This window comes from Haemorhous mexicanus, chromosome 16, assembly GCF_027477595.1.
Source record: "Haemorhous mexicanus isolate bHaeMex1 chromosome 16, bHaeMex1.pri, whole genome shotgun sequence".
Taxonomy (NCBI): Eukaryota; Metazoa; Chordata; class Aves; order Passeriformes; family Fringillidae; genus Haemorhous; species Haemorhous mexicanus.
Genome location: NC_082356.1, coordinates 5,223,310 through 5,238,119, shown reverse-complemented (window position 1 = coordinate 5,238,119; position 14,810 = coordinate 5,223,310). Strand labels below are relative to the sequence as shown.

At 57.4% G+C, this 14,810-nt stretch overlaps 1 protein-coding gene across 35 annotated transcripts; it reads right to left on the bottom strand.

Annotated features, from left to right (window-relative positions):
• Positions 1 to 224: 224 nt before the first annotated feature.
• Positions 225 to 13,111, bottom strand: LOC132334783 (uncharacterized). 35 transcript variants are annotated; one of them, XR_009488473.1, is made up of 6 exons: positions 12,853 to 13,013; positions 1,894 to 2,007; positions 1,654 to 1,774; positions 1,067 to 1,102; positions 463 to 531; positions 225 to 370 (listed from the first exon to the last, which is right to left on the bottom strand). XR_009488473.1 is itself a non-coding variant. In XM_059860914.1 (6 exons), exons 2-6 carry the CDS (start codon positions 1,886 to 1,888, stop codon positions 299 to 301), a joined length of 426 nt encoding a protein of 141 aa, XP_059716897.1. In that variant the 5' UTR covers positions 1,889 to 2,007; positions 12,853 to 13,013; the 3' UTR covers positions 225 to 298. The 35 variants fall into 35 exon arrangements, 26 of the variants coding, with proteins under 26 accessions (XP_059716897.1, XP_059716909.1, XP_059716899.1 ...); XR_009488472.1 differs by having other exon boundaries at positions 1,654 to 1,754; XM_059860914.1 differs by having other exon boundaries at positions 225 to 371; positions 1,067 to 1,227; positions 1,654 to 1,754; positions 1,867 to 2,007.
• Positions 13,112 to 14,810: the final 1,699 nt, after the last annotated feature.

The following is a 14,810-nucleotide window of genomic DNA, read 5'->3' as shown; positions in this document are numbered from 1 at the left end:
ACTCAGAGTGAACCACAGCCTTTCTCACCACCGGGACACCCACCCCCTACTCAACCCACTCCCCCTGGACTCTGCACAACTCCCAACACACCATTTGTCTGGGGGAAAGCACAGACTGTGTCAAGGCAGCAGAGCCCAGACCTGGCCTGACTTCCCCAGAGCACTGGAAAGGAGGAAGTCCAGATCCAGGGACACACACATGGACACACACATGGACACAGAGCAAAGCTTTGCTCAAAGAGTTTATTGATTATTGAATACTGATTATTTAGGGGAAATTGCCCAGGGCTCAAAGGGATCAGAGGGTTCTTCCAGGGATGATCATCTCCTCATGCCACTGGAGAGGAAAAAGGACACTGGTCCTTCCAACCTTAAAAGACAAACCCCAGAACGTGACCTCTGGAGCTCACTGGGCCATAGATGGGCTTTGTCCCCACCCCTGTCCCTGCAGGCACAGCTCACCTAGGCATCCAGAGAGGCAGCCAGGCGCTTCTGCTGCAGAAGAGCACGCAGCACTTTAGCCACAGGGGGCTGGGGACAAAGGCAGAGTTAGAGACACACTGGGGGCACTGGGCTGGACTGGGAGGCAGGGCAGAGCAGGGGGGGGGCTAAGGGAAGGGACTGTGGGAGCAATGGGGTGCAGGACTGCTGTGCTCCTGCCCAGAAGCACTGGGCTCCTGGCCAAGAGGCACAGCTGGGGCAGGGGCTGCATCCTGGCTCATCCAGGGGCTCCTGGGGTGACCGGGATGGGAATGCAGCAGGGGCCCTGGGGAAAGGCTTCCCTGGTGAGGAGCCCTGGGGAAAGGCATTGTCTGGGCTATCAGGAGGGGTGCACTGGGCTGTGCTGGGACAGACTGGGATGGCCTGGGCTGTGGTGGCCATGAAAGGGGAGGGTCTGACACCGGCAGGCGTCTCCAGGACCACAACATTGTCTAAATCCAGCTGCAGAGAGACCAGGAGACCTTGCTGGTCACTGGGATGTCCCCGGTGCCAGCAAGGGATGGGGGGACACCACTGCCCCCCAGTTCCCTGAGGGCATGCCCTCCAAAGACAGCAGCCCACTCACCTCTCGGAGGTCATCTTGGGTTCCTTCCAGGAGTGCCTGGAAAGGAGAACAAAGGCTGGGTCTGGACTGGACCTTGTGGGGCTGTGGGGGGACACAGCTCCAGGGAGCAGGGCACCGGCAGAGGGATGGGAATTCACGGCCTCCAAGGAGATCTGTTTGAGCTGGGGGGAGACCCAAAGTCACTGATCTGGGGTCAATTGAGGGCCCAGGGAATGGGGCTGGGGGTGTGGAAGGAGCAGGGTTTGGGGTACATGGGAGGAGAAAGAAATTGAGGTGTAGAGACACGGGAGTTCAAGGGAGGGGTTTCCAGGGGACAGAAGAACAAGGATGGGTGGGAACAAAACCAACAGGACTGGGAGATCATTGGAGTATGAGGAGTGAGTCAGGGAATTCTACAGGAGGGCCCTGCTACAGCGGCCAGGAAGAAAGGCAAAGGCTTGAAGGGAGATACGGAAGGAAAGTACTTGGTAATGGTCGGTGGGAGGGCATTTGGGGACCCTGAATGGGACACAGAGGAGGGACCAAAAGGGTGGGATTGGAGGCCAGAAAGGGCAGGATGTGGGGACAGCCTTTGGCTGGTACCTCACCTTGGCTTGGGCCAGGGGGCACAGCAGGATGGAGAAGAGCAGGGCCACGCTGAGCACAGCCACCTTCATCTTCCTGTCGCTCTGGGCAGCGCTGCCTGAGGCTGCAGCAGGTGAGGAGCACCTTTATCCCTGCTGGGACTCCTCCCTGCACCCTCTCTGCCAGCCCCCAGGACAGAGCCCGGCTTGGCACAGCCCCCAGCCGTGGCCACAAACCCTGCGCTGGTGCAGAGTCCATCCCACCTGTGGCACAGGTCCAGCCCCGCTCTCACTCCAGCTTCCTTGATTTGGCAGCGGCCCACGGGGGGGTCCAGGCATCTTAGGTGGAGGGCAGCGATCCAAAGGCATCCGGAGACCCTGTGGGGACAACCTCCAGTCTAATGCAATCCATCCTCCGAGACTTCCCACGGCCAGACCCAGATTCCCCCATCTTCTGCTGCCCCTCGCTCTCCCAGAGCTTTTCCTGGGGGACACCCCAGAGCTGAGCCCGGCCCCAAACCCAACATGTGGATGAGCAAGGGGAACAAGGGACATGTGATCAGGTGGGTGATTGGCATCTCAGTCACTGCAGACCTTGGGGAGCACTAGGCAATGCTGATCACCTGCAGACAAGGCTGAGGGTTGGGGAATGGCTCAGATCTGGCACTTCCCACATGGGAATACTGCATTATTCCTATTTCCCTACAGGCTGAAAGCCAGTCCAGTCTTCAGCCCCAGAGCTGAGTCCAGAGGGAAATATGCCTGCCCTGTCCCTCATCCTGTCACCCTTACAGCCTCCATGCAATCATAGAGCAGCTGGGTCCTGCTCTGCTTCACATGGGTGTTTCAGGGAACCATCCCCAACAAGAATCAAACTGCAGTGCTGTCCCTGCCTGGGACTTGCCCACAGCTCTGTAGGAACCTGGGAGTGCACAGGAGGGAGACAGAAGAATGAGGACGAGTAGGGACAAAAGCGACAGCACTGGGAGAGGATTTGGGGGGGGTGGGGTGGGGGCGAGGGTGGGAAGGGAGCCAGGGAATTGTACAGGGGGACCCTGCTGCAGTTGTCAGGAAGAACGGCAAAGGACTGAGGGGGACATGGAAGGAAAGGCTTTGGAAATGGTCAGTGGGAGGGCATTTGGGGACCCTGAATGGGACACAGAGGAGGGACCAAAAAGGTGGGATTGGAGGCCAGAAAGAGCAGGATGTGGGGACAGCCTTTAGCTGGTACCTCACCTTGGCCTTTGCTGGGGGGCACAGCAGGATGGAGAAGAGCAGGGCCACGCTGAGCACAGCCACCTTCATCTTCCTGTCGCTCTGGGCAGCGCTGCCTGAGTCTGCAGCAGGTGAGGAGCACCTTTATCCCTGCTGGGACTCCTCCCTGCACCCTCTCTGCCAGCCGCCAGGACAGAGCCCGGCTTGGCACAGTCCTCAGCCCTGGCCACAAGCCCAGCCCTGGCACAGAGTCCACCCCACATGTGACACAGATCCAGCCCCCTTGCCTGGCATCCCTCCACCTTCCTGCTTAGGACAGCTGCCCCTGGAAGGGCCCAGGCACCTGAGGGAGCCAAGGGGGGCAGGCAGAGAGCCAAAGGCATCTGGGGACCCTGTGGGGACAATCCCCATTCCAACACAATCCATCCTCCAATACCCACAGTGCCAGATCCCCCATCTTCTGCTGCCCTTCCCCTCCCAGAGCTTTCCCTAGGGGACACCCCAGAGCTGAGCCCAGCCCCAAACCCAACATGTGGGAGAGCAAGGGGAACAAGGGACATGTGATCAGGTGGGTGATTGGCATCTCTGTCACTGCAGACCCTGGGGAGCACTGGGCAATGCTGATCACCTGCAGACAAGGCTGAGGGTAGGGGAATGGCTCAGGAGTGACAATTCCCACATCCACACAACCCAATATCCCTTTTCCTGCAGATGCCAAACCCATCCCAGCTCCATGCCCAGAGCACTGTCCAGAGGGGAATATGCCCTGCCCTGCCCCTCATCCTGTCACACCTGCAGCAACAGAACCCTCCCAGAGCACCTGGGTCATGGCCCTGGCTCTGGGCCCAGGCCAGCACTGGCCCTGAGCAGGATGTGCCCATCCCCAGGGACATGGGGAAGTGGGCACCTGTCCCTAGGCAGCCACTTGGAGCTAACTGGGGTAACAGAGGTGCCCTGTGAGGAGGAGGGGTGTTGGTGCCCTGCCAGCATCCCTGACAAGCCCTGTTTACCCAGGCCCTGAGGCACCAGGAGGACATTCAGACATCTTGGGCTCTCTGGGACTGCCTGGTGCAGGGTGGTCTGTGCATGGGGGAGCTGAGAGTAAAAGGATCCCTGTTGGGGACAAGCCCCACTCCAACAAAATCCATCCTCCAACAGCCCCCAGAACCACGTACCCTCATCTCCTGCTGCCTCTTCCCTCCCTGAGCTTTCCCTGGGGGACAGCCCAGAGCTGAGCCCATCCCAAAATCCGTTGGATCCCAGCAGAATTGCCCCTGTTCCTGTTCTGGCACTTTGAGGAAACAGTGGTGGGCACTGACCTCTCTTCCTGGGGAATCAGGACCCCAAACTCAGGGAAAACAGGCATGTGGGAGGACTTTGAGTCAAGGGCAGGCAGGTGATTGGGATCTGCACTCACTGGAGACACTGGAAGCACTGGGCAGTGTTGATCACCTGTTGATGACCTTGCAGACAAGGCTGAGCCTTGGGCAATGCCTCAGCTGTGCTCCTTGCCACAGCCTGACCACTCCATTTCCCTTTCCCCACAGGCCCCAAATCAGTCTCATCTCCAGCCCCAGAGCAGAGTCCCGAGGGCAATGTCCCCTGCCCTGCCCCTCACCCTGTCCCACCCATGGCCACCGTGCCCACCCAGAGCACCTGTGTCCCGCTCTACACAGCTGCCCCATGCAGGGTGCCAGGGACCCCATCCCCAACAAGGCTCAAACTCCAGCCCTGGCCCTGGCTGCCATCACCTGCAGCTCCCAAGGGAAGGGCCCTTGTGCCCACACAGGGTCTCTGCAACGCCCAGGACCTGAACCAAGGCCAGCACTGGCCCTGAGCAGGATGTGCCCATCCCCAGGGACATGGGGAAGTGGGCACCTGTCCCCAGGCAGCCACTTGGAACTAACTGGGGTAACAGAGGTGCCCTGTGAGGAGGAGGGGTGTTGGTGCCCTGCCAGCACCTCTAACAAGCCCTGTTTACCCATTGCCCGAGGCACCAGGAGGACATTCAGACATCTTGGGCTTCCAGGAAGGAAAATCCACTGTGAAGTGGTTCCCGAGAGCTGTCCATGGCTGTGATTCCTGTTTGACATTCCAGGGCATTAGTGAAGGGTTCTGCACATCTCTTTCCCCAGGGACAATGTGAATCCATCCAAGATGTCTTGTGGCCCAGCTGGGAAAACATTTCAGGCCACTGCCTTGACTGTTAGGTATGGAACTTGCTCAAGGAGCTGCAGGGCCCAGGAAGATTTTCCTGTGGAGTGCCCCAGGACTGTCCCTGTGGGGGATCCTTGACCAGAGCAAAAGGGCTATGATGTCTTTGGGGTGCTGAGGACACCTTGGAATGGAATTGAGGACATGTCTACAGGATTCTAATTGCAGAAGGAGGCCAAGGAGAGATCCAGGCCTCCTTGGAGATCAGTGCCAGTCAGGGGGGTGGCACTGGACAGCCACTGACCATGTGCCAACAGCCCGGGCAGAAGGAGCTGGACATGCCCAGAGGCTCCCAGTGTGGGCAGATTGGCCCTGCAGCTTCAGGGACCCCATGGGAATGTTCCTGCCCCCCTCGGGGCTGTGGATGAGCTGTGCAGAATCTCTCCCTACAGCTCTCAGCAGCATTTCAGCAATGAGGTATTTCCCCTCTTTGACTGACCGGGGCTTTGGCATAAACAAATTACATCAGGGTCCTCAGCACAGGAAAGGCTCAGACCTCATGGAGCAGCTCCAGAGGAGCTGAGATGCTCCAAAGGGTTGGAGCACCTCTGTGACAGAGACAGGCTGGAGGAGTTGGGGTGGTTCAGCCTAGAGCGGAAAAGGCCCTGGGGAGACCCCATTGCGACCTTGCAGGACTTCCAGGAACCTCACAGGAAACGTGGGGAGAAATGTTTTAGTAGGGCCTGTCTGAGTTGGGTGAGGGGAAATGGTTTTAAAGCAGAAGAGGATAAGTTCAGACTGGAGATAAGGAAAAAATCTTTGATGCTGTGTTTGGTTAAGCACTGGCACAGGTTTCCCAGACACCTGGTGGATGCCCCATCCTTGGAAATATTCCTGGTTGCATGGGCTATGAACAACATGATGGAGGAAAAGATGTTCTGCTCCCACCCCACAGGAGGCCCTGTGGTGTCAGCTACCAGAGGGGTCGGTGTCTCTTGTAGGATTCAATTCCCCCGGAGAGCAGAGGGAACACATGGCAGCACAGATGGCAGGAACGTCCTCCCATGGAGATGGGAATATTCTGGATCAACAGGCTCAGGCTGCCCAGTTTTGTTTCTTTGTAGATGGACACCGGTGTCAGAAGAGACTGAGAACCAGGAGGCTCCACAGTGTCTCTGAGTGCCCTGTCTCTGAGTGCCCTTGGTTCCATGAGGCCCCACAGAATCCCAGGATGTGGTAATTAAGTTCCTTTGTTATGAAACAGTCATGTTATAAGAAAAAGTAGTTTTTTCTGGTTGTCCCCCATGCATGTTGGTTTGCCCTGGAGAGGTACCCTCCCATCCCCCTGTCCATCTACCTCATGACCAACCCCTCATTCCAGATCCTTCCTTGCTACTCAGGGAAACCCTGTCCTCCTCCCTTGTCCATTACAGAAACCCCACCTTTCTCTCTAGAAACTTCTGTGTCCATCTTGTACCCCTCGAATACCCACTGGTATGCTCAGTCCACCCTCCTGCCCTGTTGTTCCCCCCTGGTTGTCACAATGTGTACCCCGCCTTGTGCTCCTCCCCAGCTTTCTGCCATTGCTCCTGGTTTGTATCCTCCCCATGTTCCCTCCCCCGTACTAAAGCTGTTGTGACCCTGGATTTGCTGTCACTTGTTTCTGGGCCCTCTCGGAGATAAAAAATCTCTTGGGAGCCTGCACAAGTGATCCCTCTCTTCCTTTGCTCTGGATTCCTCAGCTCGGGACAACATCAGTATCTGCACAGAGCAGCCTGCTGCTTCTGGGAGACAAGCAGCCCTGCTTGTACCACCAGCCCAACCGGCCCGAAGGGTGGATAGGGAGTGGCCACTCCTGGCAGGGGACAGGAGACAGGGCTAGCTGCAGCCATCTCCGAGTGGCCACCGTGTCACCAGGGCCCCTTTGGCTCCATGAGGCCCCAGAGAATCCCAGGGCCCCTTTGGCTCCATGTGGCCCCACATTGTCACAAGGACCCCTGGACACCACAAGGCCCTGAGGTATCCCAATGGATCCTTGATTCCAACTGGCCTCACTGTGTCATGAGGGGCTCTGGATTCCCTGAGACTCCACAGTGTCACAGTGTCCCCTTGTTTCCACAAGTCACAGGGTCACAATGGCCCCTGAGCATCTTTAGGCACCAGAGTGTCACAGCATCCCCTCAGTTCCCTGAACTCCACAGTGTCACAATGTCCCCTTGGTGCCATTTAGTCCTGCAGTGCTGCTCCTCATGGTTCCTGGGAGCCATGAGGCCCTGAGGGATCACAGTGGATGGTTCCATGAAGCCCCACAGGTTGGCAGTCTCCTCTTGGTTCCATGAGGGCCAATGGCCCCAAGGGGCCTCTGGATTCTACCAGGGCCCAGAGTGCCACAAAGCCCCTGTGATCCCACGAGTCCCTGCAGTGTCACCATGTCCCCATGAATCCTTGCAGTGTCACCATGTCCCCAGGAGGCCATGCAGTGTCACAGTGTCCCCAGGAGGCCATGCAGTGTCACAGAGGAGCAGCGCTGGTGAAGACACAGCACCAGGGGAGGTTTGGCAGCATTCCTCTCTCTGTGACACCACAGCAGTGGCAAGGCACAATGTTCCCCACTCTATGACACTATAGGTGTGGCAGTACCATGCCCCCCTCTCTGTGACACTACAGCAGTGGCAATTCCAATCTTCCCCTCTCTGTGACAACGCAAGGGTGGCAGCCCCAAAATTCCACTCTGTACGACCCCACAGCAATGGCTGCCCCAGGGTTCCCTTCTCTGTCACACCAGAGCAGTAGCAGTGCCAGCATTCCCCTCTGTGTGACAGCACAGTGGTGGCAATCCTGACCTTCCCCTCTCTGTGACACCAGAGGTGGCACTCCCAGCATTCCCCGCTGCCTGACACCAACACAGTGGTAAACCAAAGATTCCCCTCTCTATGAGAAAACAGTGGGGGCAGCCCCAACATTCCAATCTCTCTGACACCACAACGGTGGCAGCCCCAACATTCCCCTGTCTATGAAAACACAGAAGTAGCAGCCCCAATGTTCCCCTCTTTGACATTGTAGCAGTGGCAGCCCCAGTGTCCCACTCTGTGACACCACAGCGGTCACAACCTCAACTTTGCCCTCCTTGTGACACTGCAGCTGTGGAAGCCCCAGGTGCCTCTGTGAAACCCCAGCAGTGGCAGCCCCAGAGTCCCTCTCTCTCTGACACCACAGCAGTGGCAGCCCCAAAGTTCCCCTGTCTGTGATACCACAGTGGTGGTACCCAGAAGTTCTCTCAGTGACACCATTGCTGTGGCAGCCCCAGTGTCCCCCCTCTGTGACACTGCAGCGGTGGAAGTTCCCATCTCTATGACACTGCAGGCGTGGCTGTCCAAAGTTCTACTCTCTATGACAGCACCGCAGTGGCAGTTCCAACATTCCCCTCTCTGTGACACCTCAACATTTGCAGCCCCAGTGTTCCCCTCTCAGTGACACCATAGTGGTGGCAACCTCAGTGTTCCGTCTCTGTGACATGACAGAAGTGGCAATACCAATGTTCCCTTGTCTATGATGCCAAAGTGATTGCAACCCCAGTGTTCCCAGTGTTCTCCTGTCTATGACAGCATTGCAGGGGCAGCCCCAATATTCCCCTCTCTGTGACACTTCAACATTTGCAGCCCCAGTGTTCCCTTCTATGATACCACAGCAACAGCCACCCCAGCCTTCCCCTCTCTGTGACCCCACAGCTCTGGAAGCCGCTGTGTTCCCCTCTCTGTGACACCACAGCTGTGGCAGTCCCATTGTCCCGGTCTCTGTGACACCACAGCTTTGGCAGTCCCGTTGTCCTGCTCTCTGTGACACCACAGCAGTGGCTGCCCAAACGTTCCCCTCTCTGTGACACCACAGCTGTGGCAGTCCCGTTGTCCTGCTCTCTGTGACACCACAGCAGTGGCTGCCCAAACGTTCCCCTCTCTGTGACACCACAGCTGTGGCAGTCCCGTTGTCCTGCTCTCTGTGACACCACAGCAGTGGCTGCCCAAACGTTCCCCTCTCTGTGACACCACAGCTGTGGCAGTCCCGTTGTCCTGCTCCCTGTGACACCACAGCGGTTGCTGCCTGAGCGTTCCCCTCTCTGTGACACTGCAACTGTGGCAGCAGCACAAGAACAGAAGCAGCAGTCGTGCAACAACAGGGGAGCCGTGGAGGAGCAGAGATGGAGCTCAGAATAGCAGGAGATGAGCAGTGGTGGAGCAGTGGTGGAACAGTGGTGGAGCAGTGTTGGACAAGCAGAGGAACTGTGCTGGAACACCCCCAGAGCAGCACTGGAGCAGCTTTTGAGCAGCAGTGGAGTAACCATGGAAAAGGTGGAACAGTGGTGGGACAGGAGCCACAGCCTGGAACAGTGGTGGGACAGGAACCACAGCCTGGAACAGTGGTGGGTCAGGAGCCACAGCCATGAACAGTGGTGGGACAGGAACCACAGCCATGAACAGTGGTGGAACCGGAACCACAGCCATGTGTGATACTCACATGCCCTCTGAACAGAGAGACATAATTCTGTCTCTCAGCTTTTTTCCTGGAGAAGTACAGAGGGAAAACAGTTTTTATCTCTGCTTGCTGCTCCTGGTATTCTGCACAAGTGGAATGTGTTGGGAAGGTTGTTTACCTCAAGGACTTTGGTCATTGGATTCTGGTGGAGATTGTTTATGTTAATTAGCCCATCAGGTCCAAGCTGTGGCTCTGCATACAGTCACAAGTTTTTAGTTAGAAGTAAGTATTCTTTAGTATTCTTTGTAGTATTGTTATAGAATAGTATAATGTAACATAATATAGTATTAATAAAGTGAATGTTGAGCATTCCAAAGCCTTGGAGTCAGATGCCAATCATTTCCTGCCTCGGGGGTCACCTGATTTTAGTACAGCCATGAACAGTGGTGGGACAGGAACCACAGCCAGGAACAGCGGTGGCACACTGGTGGCAGGCACAGTGGTGGCACGTTGGTGGCACACTGGTGGCACACTGGTGGCACGTTGGTGGCACAGGCCCCGCAGCAGTGGAGCGGTGCCGGAGGTGCCGAAGCTGCGGGACACAGAGCGGCTCCAAGCGCTGTGTCCTTCAGGAGCCCGCCCCGCACACCAGAGCAATCCCATCAGGCTGAACCAGAGTGGGGGCAGCAGCAGGAATTGCTGCTGGGCTCTGGAAGGTGTGGATGGAGAACATTTAATGGTGACCTGGGGGTTTGATCCTGCTCATTGTGGCCACTTTTGGGGTGCTGGGACAGTTCCAGTCCATCTGAAGTCATGAACTCAGGAGATACTCAGGACAAAAGCAATCAAACTGCCTTCTTTACTGGAGGGAAACACAGCTTGGGAGAAGTTTAATGATTTCTGATTTAGGAACCAAACTGGATCAATTATTGGCCTGTGCTTTGTTCTAGTCCAAGGAACAATTCCCAAAGTGCTGTGATTTGGCATTAAAAACGAGAAACGTGCCTCATCACCTGGATATTGTGCTTGCAGTACAGAGCTATTTGTGGTTGTTATGACTGAGAAAACAACTGGAATTCTTTTCCTGATTTCACTCTTTCTTCCTCCCTCTGGGATGAAGCCTCCAACACTCCCTGCAGGTCTGCTTTTCAGAATCTGCTTCTCTGGAGTTGGGATGGGACAAATGAACAGTGGGAAGAAGGAGGAAAATGGACCGTTCAAACTGCAAACTCTGCTTTTGTACCTCTGGATTTCCAGTGTTTAGAAATTGTCATGTTTCCAACTCACTGGCCAAATCCCACACTTCTCACTTTTACCCTGGCAGAAAACCTTTTTTTGGCCCCATTTAGGAACTGAGCCTCGGAAACACCAGAGTGCAGATGCTTTTTTGCTGATTTTGCTAATAGATGACAAGAAAATCAGCAAAGCAGGAGGGATCAGGGAGAGGGCATAAACAATTCCTTTCTTTTGTCTTCCTTGTGGAATGTCTCCTGTGGAGGTTGTGCTGCAGCCAGAGACTTCCCGGGCCAAGGGCTGAGGGAGGTGATTCAGCTGAGGCAGCTGAGACATCTGCTCCCTGGTTTGCAGCCCTGGGGCTGGCAGGGGACACAACTGCCACCCGTGCACCCCACACCCCCTGGAATGGGGGATTCTTCCTGCCTCTGCCAGATGCTCCTTCTCCATCCCTGGCCTGGGTGCTCCTGGGTGAGCTCCCTGCCATGGTCATTGCTGGGGGAGGGGAGCAGGAGGGAGGAGTTCCGTGCCAACCTGGGAGGTGCCAGCGGGACAGAGATGTGTGGAGGGGACAGTGACAGAGTGACAGGATGTGCAGATGGACACAGAGACAAGACTACACCTCTGGGGGAAACCACTTTGAGATTTTGGGGAATTTCCTTTGGAACACACACATGGACACAGACACACAGACAGAGATTGTAGCTTTGCTGAAAGGGTTTATTGATGATTGATTATTGAGGGGAAATAGCCCAGGGCTCAAAGGAATCAGAAGGTTCCTCCAGGGATGATCATCTGCTCATGCCGCCAGAGGGGATTGGGACACCGGCATCCCCACAGCTTCCAATCCTAAATTAAAAACCCCAGAATGGGACCTCTGGAGCCCACTGGGCCATGGATGGGCTTTGTCCCCACCCCTGTCCCTGCAGGCACAGCTCACCTAGGCATCCAGAGAGGCAGCCAGGCGCTTCTGCCGCAGAAGAGCTGGCAGCTTTTCAGCCACAGGGGGCTGGGGACAAAGGCAGAGTTAGAGACACACTGGGGGCACTGGGCTGGACTGGGAGGCAGGGCAGAGCAGGGAGGGGGCTAAGGGAAGGGGCTGTGGGAGCAATGGGGTGCAGGACTGCTGTGCTCCTGCCCAGAAGCACTGGGCTCCTGGCCAAGAGGCACAGCTGGGGCAGGGGCTGCATCCTGGCTCATCCAGGGGGTCCTGGGGTGACCGGGATGGGAATGCAGCAGGGGCCCTGGGGAAAGGCTTCCCTGGTGAGGAGCCCTGGGGAAAGGCATTGTCTGGGCTGTCAGGAGGGGTGCACTGGGCTGTGCTGGGACAGACTGGGATGGCCTGGGCTGTGGTGGCCATGAAAGGGGAGGGTCTGACACCGGCAGAACTCTTGGTACCCACCAGAGGTGTCTCCAGGACCACAACATTGTCTAAATCCAGCTGCAGAGAGACCAGGAGACCTTGCTGGTCACTGGGATGTCCCCGGTGCCAGCAAGGGATGGGGGGACACCACTGCACCCCAGTTCCCTGAGGGCATGCCCTCCAAAGACAGCAGCCCACTCACCTCTCGGAGATCATCTTGGGTTCCTTCCAGGAGTGCCTGGAAAGGAGAACAAAGGCTGGGTCTGGACTGGATCTTGTGGGGCTGTGGGGGGACACAGCTCCAGGGAGCAGGGCACAGGCAGAGGGATGGGAATTCAGGGCCTCCAAGGAGATCTGTTTGAGCTGGGGGGAGACCCAAAGTCACTGATCTGGGGTCAATTGAGGGCCCAGGGAATGGGGCTGGGGGTGTGGAAGGAGCAGGGTTTGGGGTACATGGGAGGAGAAAGGAATTGAGGTGTAGAGACACGGGAGTTCAAGGGAGGGGTTTTCAGGGGACAGAAGAACAAGGATGGGTGGGAGCAGAACCAGCAAGTTGGGAGATGCTGTGGGAGTGGGGAGTGAGTCAGGGAATTCTACAGGGGGACCCTGCTATACTGGCCAAGAAGAAAGGCAAAGGCTTGAAGGGGGACAAAGAAGGAGAGGCCTCGGGAATGGTCAGTGGGAGGGCATTTGGGGACCCTGAATTGGACACAGAGGAGGGACCAAAAGGGTGGGATGGGAGGCCAGAAAGGGAAGGATGTGGGGACAGCCTTTGGCTGGTACCTCACCTTGGCCTGTGCCGGGGGGCACAGCAGGATGGAGAAGAGCAGGGCCACGCTGAGCACAGCCACCTTCATCTTCCTCTCGCTCTGGACAGCGCTGCCTGAAGCTGCAGCAGGTGAGGAGCACCTTTATCCCTGCTGGGACTCCTCCCTGCACCCTCTCTGCCAGCCCCCAGCCCTGGCCACAAGCCCAGCCCTGGCACAGAGTCCACCCCACAGGTGACACAGATCCAGCCCCCTTGCCTGGCATCCCTTCTGCTTAGGACAGCTGCCCCTGGAAGGGCCCAGGCACCTGAGGGAGCCAAGGGGGCAGGCAGAGAGCCAAAGGCATCTGGGGACCCTGTGGGGACAACCCCCATTCCAACAAAATCCATCCTCCAATACCCACAGTGCCAGATCCCCCATCTTCTGCTGCCCCTCCCCTCCCAGAGCTTTCCCTAGGGGACACCCCAGAGCCCAGCCCCAAACCCAACATGTGGGAGAGCAAGGGGAACAAGGGACATGTGATCAGGTGGGTGATTGGCATCTCTGTCACTGCAGACCCTGGGGAGCACTGGGCAATGCTGATCACCTGCAGACAAGGCTGAGGGTTGGGGAATGGCTTAGGAGTGACAATTCCCACATCCACACAACCCGATATCCCTTTTCCTGCAGATGCCAAACCCCTCCAATCTTCGTGCACAGAGCACTGTCCAGAGGGCAATATGCCCTGCCCTGCCCCTCCTCCTGTCACACCTGCAGCAACGGAACCCTCCCAGAGCACCTGGGTCATGGCCCTGGCTCTGGGCCCAGGCCAGCACTGATCCTGAGCAGGATGTGCCCATCCCCAGGGACATGGGGAAGTGGGCACCTGTCCCCAGGCAGCCACTCGGAACTAACTGGGGTAACAGAAGTGCCCTGTGAGGAGGAGGGGTGTTGGTGCCCTGCCAGCATCCCTGACAAGCCCTGTTCACCCAGGCCCTGAGGCACCAGGAGGACATTCAGACATCTTGGGCTCTCTGGGACTGCCTGGTGCAGGGTGGTCTGTGCATGGGGGAGCTGAGAGTAAAAGGATCCCTGTTGGGGACAAGCCCCACTCCAACAAAATCCATCCTCCAACAGCCCCCAGAACCACGTACCCTCATCTCCTGCTGCCTCTTCCCTCCCTGAGCTTTCCCTGGGGGACAGCCCAGAGCTGAGCCCATCCCAAAATCCGTTGGATCCCAGCAGAATTGCCCCTGTTCCTGTTCTGGCACTTTGAGGAAACAGTGGTGGGCACTGACCTCTCTTCCTGGGGAATCAGGACCCCAAACTCAGGGAAAACAGGCATGTGGGAGGACTTTGAGTCAAGGGCAGGCAGGTGATTGGGATCTGCCCTCACTGGAGACACTGGAAGCACTGGGCAGTGTTGATCACCTGTTGATGACCTTGCAGACAAGGCTGAGCCTTGGGCAATGCCTCAGCTGTGCTCCTTGCCACAGCCTGACCACTCCATTTCCCTTTCCCCACAGGCCCCAAATCAGTCTCATCTCCAGCCCCAGAGCAGAGTCCCGAGGGCAATGTCCCCTGCCCTGCCCCTCACCCTGTCCCACCCATGGCCACCGTGCCCACCCAGAGCACCTGTGTCCTGCTCTACACAGCTGCCCCATGCAGGGTGCCAGGGACCCCATCCCCAGCAAGGCTCAAACTCCAGCCCTGGCCCTGGCTGCCATCACCTGCAGCTCCTGAGGGAAGGGCCCTTGTGCCCACACAGGGTCTCTGCAATGCCCAGGACCTGAACCAAGGCCAGCACTGGCCCTGAGCAGGATGTGCCCATCCCCAGGGACATGGGGAAGTGGGCACCTGTCCCCAGGCAGCCACTCGGAACTAACTGGGGTAACAGAGGTGCCCTGTGAGGAGGAGGGGTGTTGGTGCCCTGCCAGCACCTCTGACAAGCCCTGTTTACCCATTGCCCGAGGCACCAGGAGGACATTCAGACATCTTGG

Excerpts from the sequence above, each read along its gene's own strand:
- LOC132334783 (XM_059860899.1), bottom strand. The coding sequence starts at position 12,921 with ATGAAGGTGGCTGTGCTCAGCGTGGCCCTGCTCTTCTCCATCCTGCTG. Across the intron at positions 2,008-12,852 it reads GCCCCCCGGCACAGGCCAAG|GGTCTCCGGATGCCTTTGGA; the intron begins GTGAGGTACCAG and ends TTGTCCCCACAG. Across the intron at positions 1,228-1,653 it reads GCCCCCTGGCCCAAGCCAAG|CTCAAACAGATCTCCTTGGA; the intron begins GTGAGGTACCAG and ends GTCTCCCCCCAG.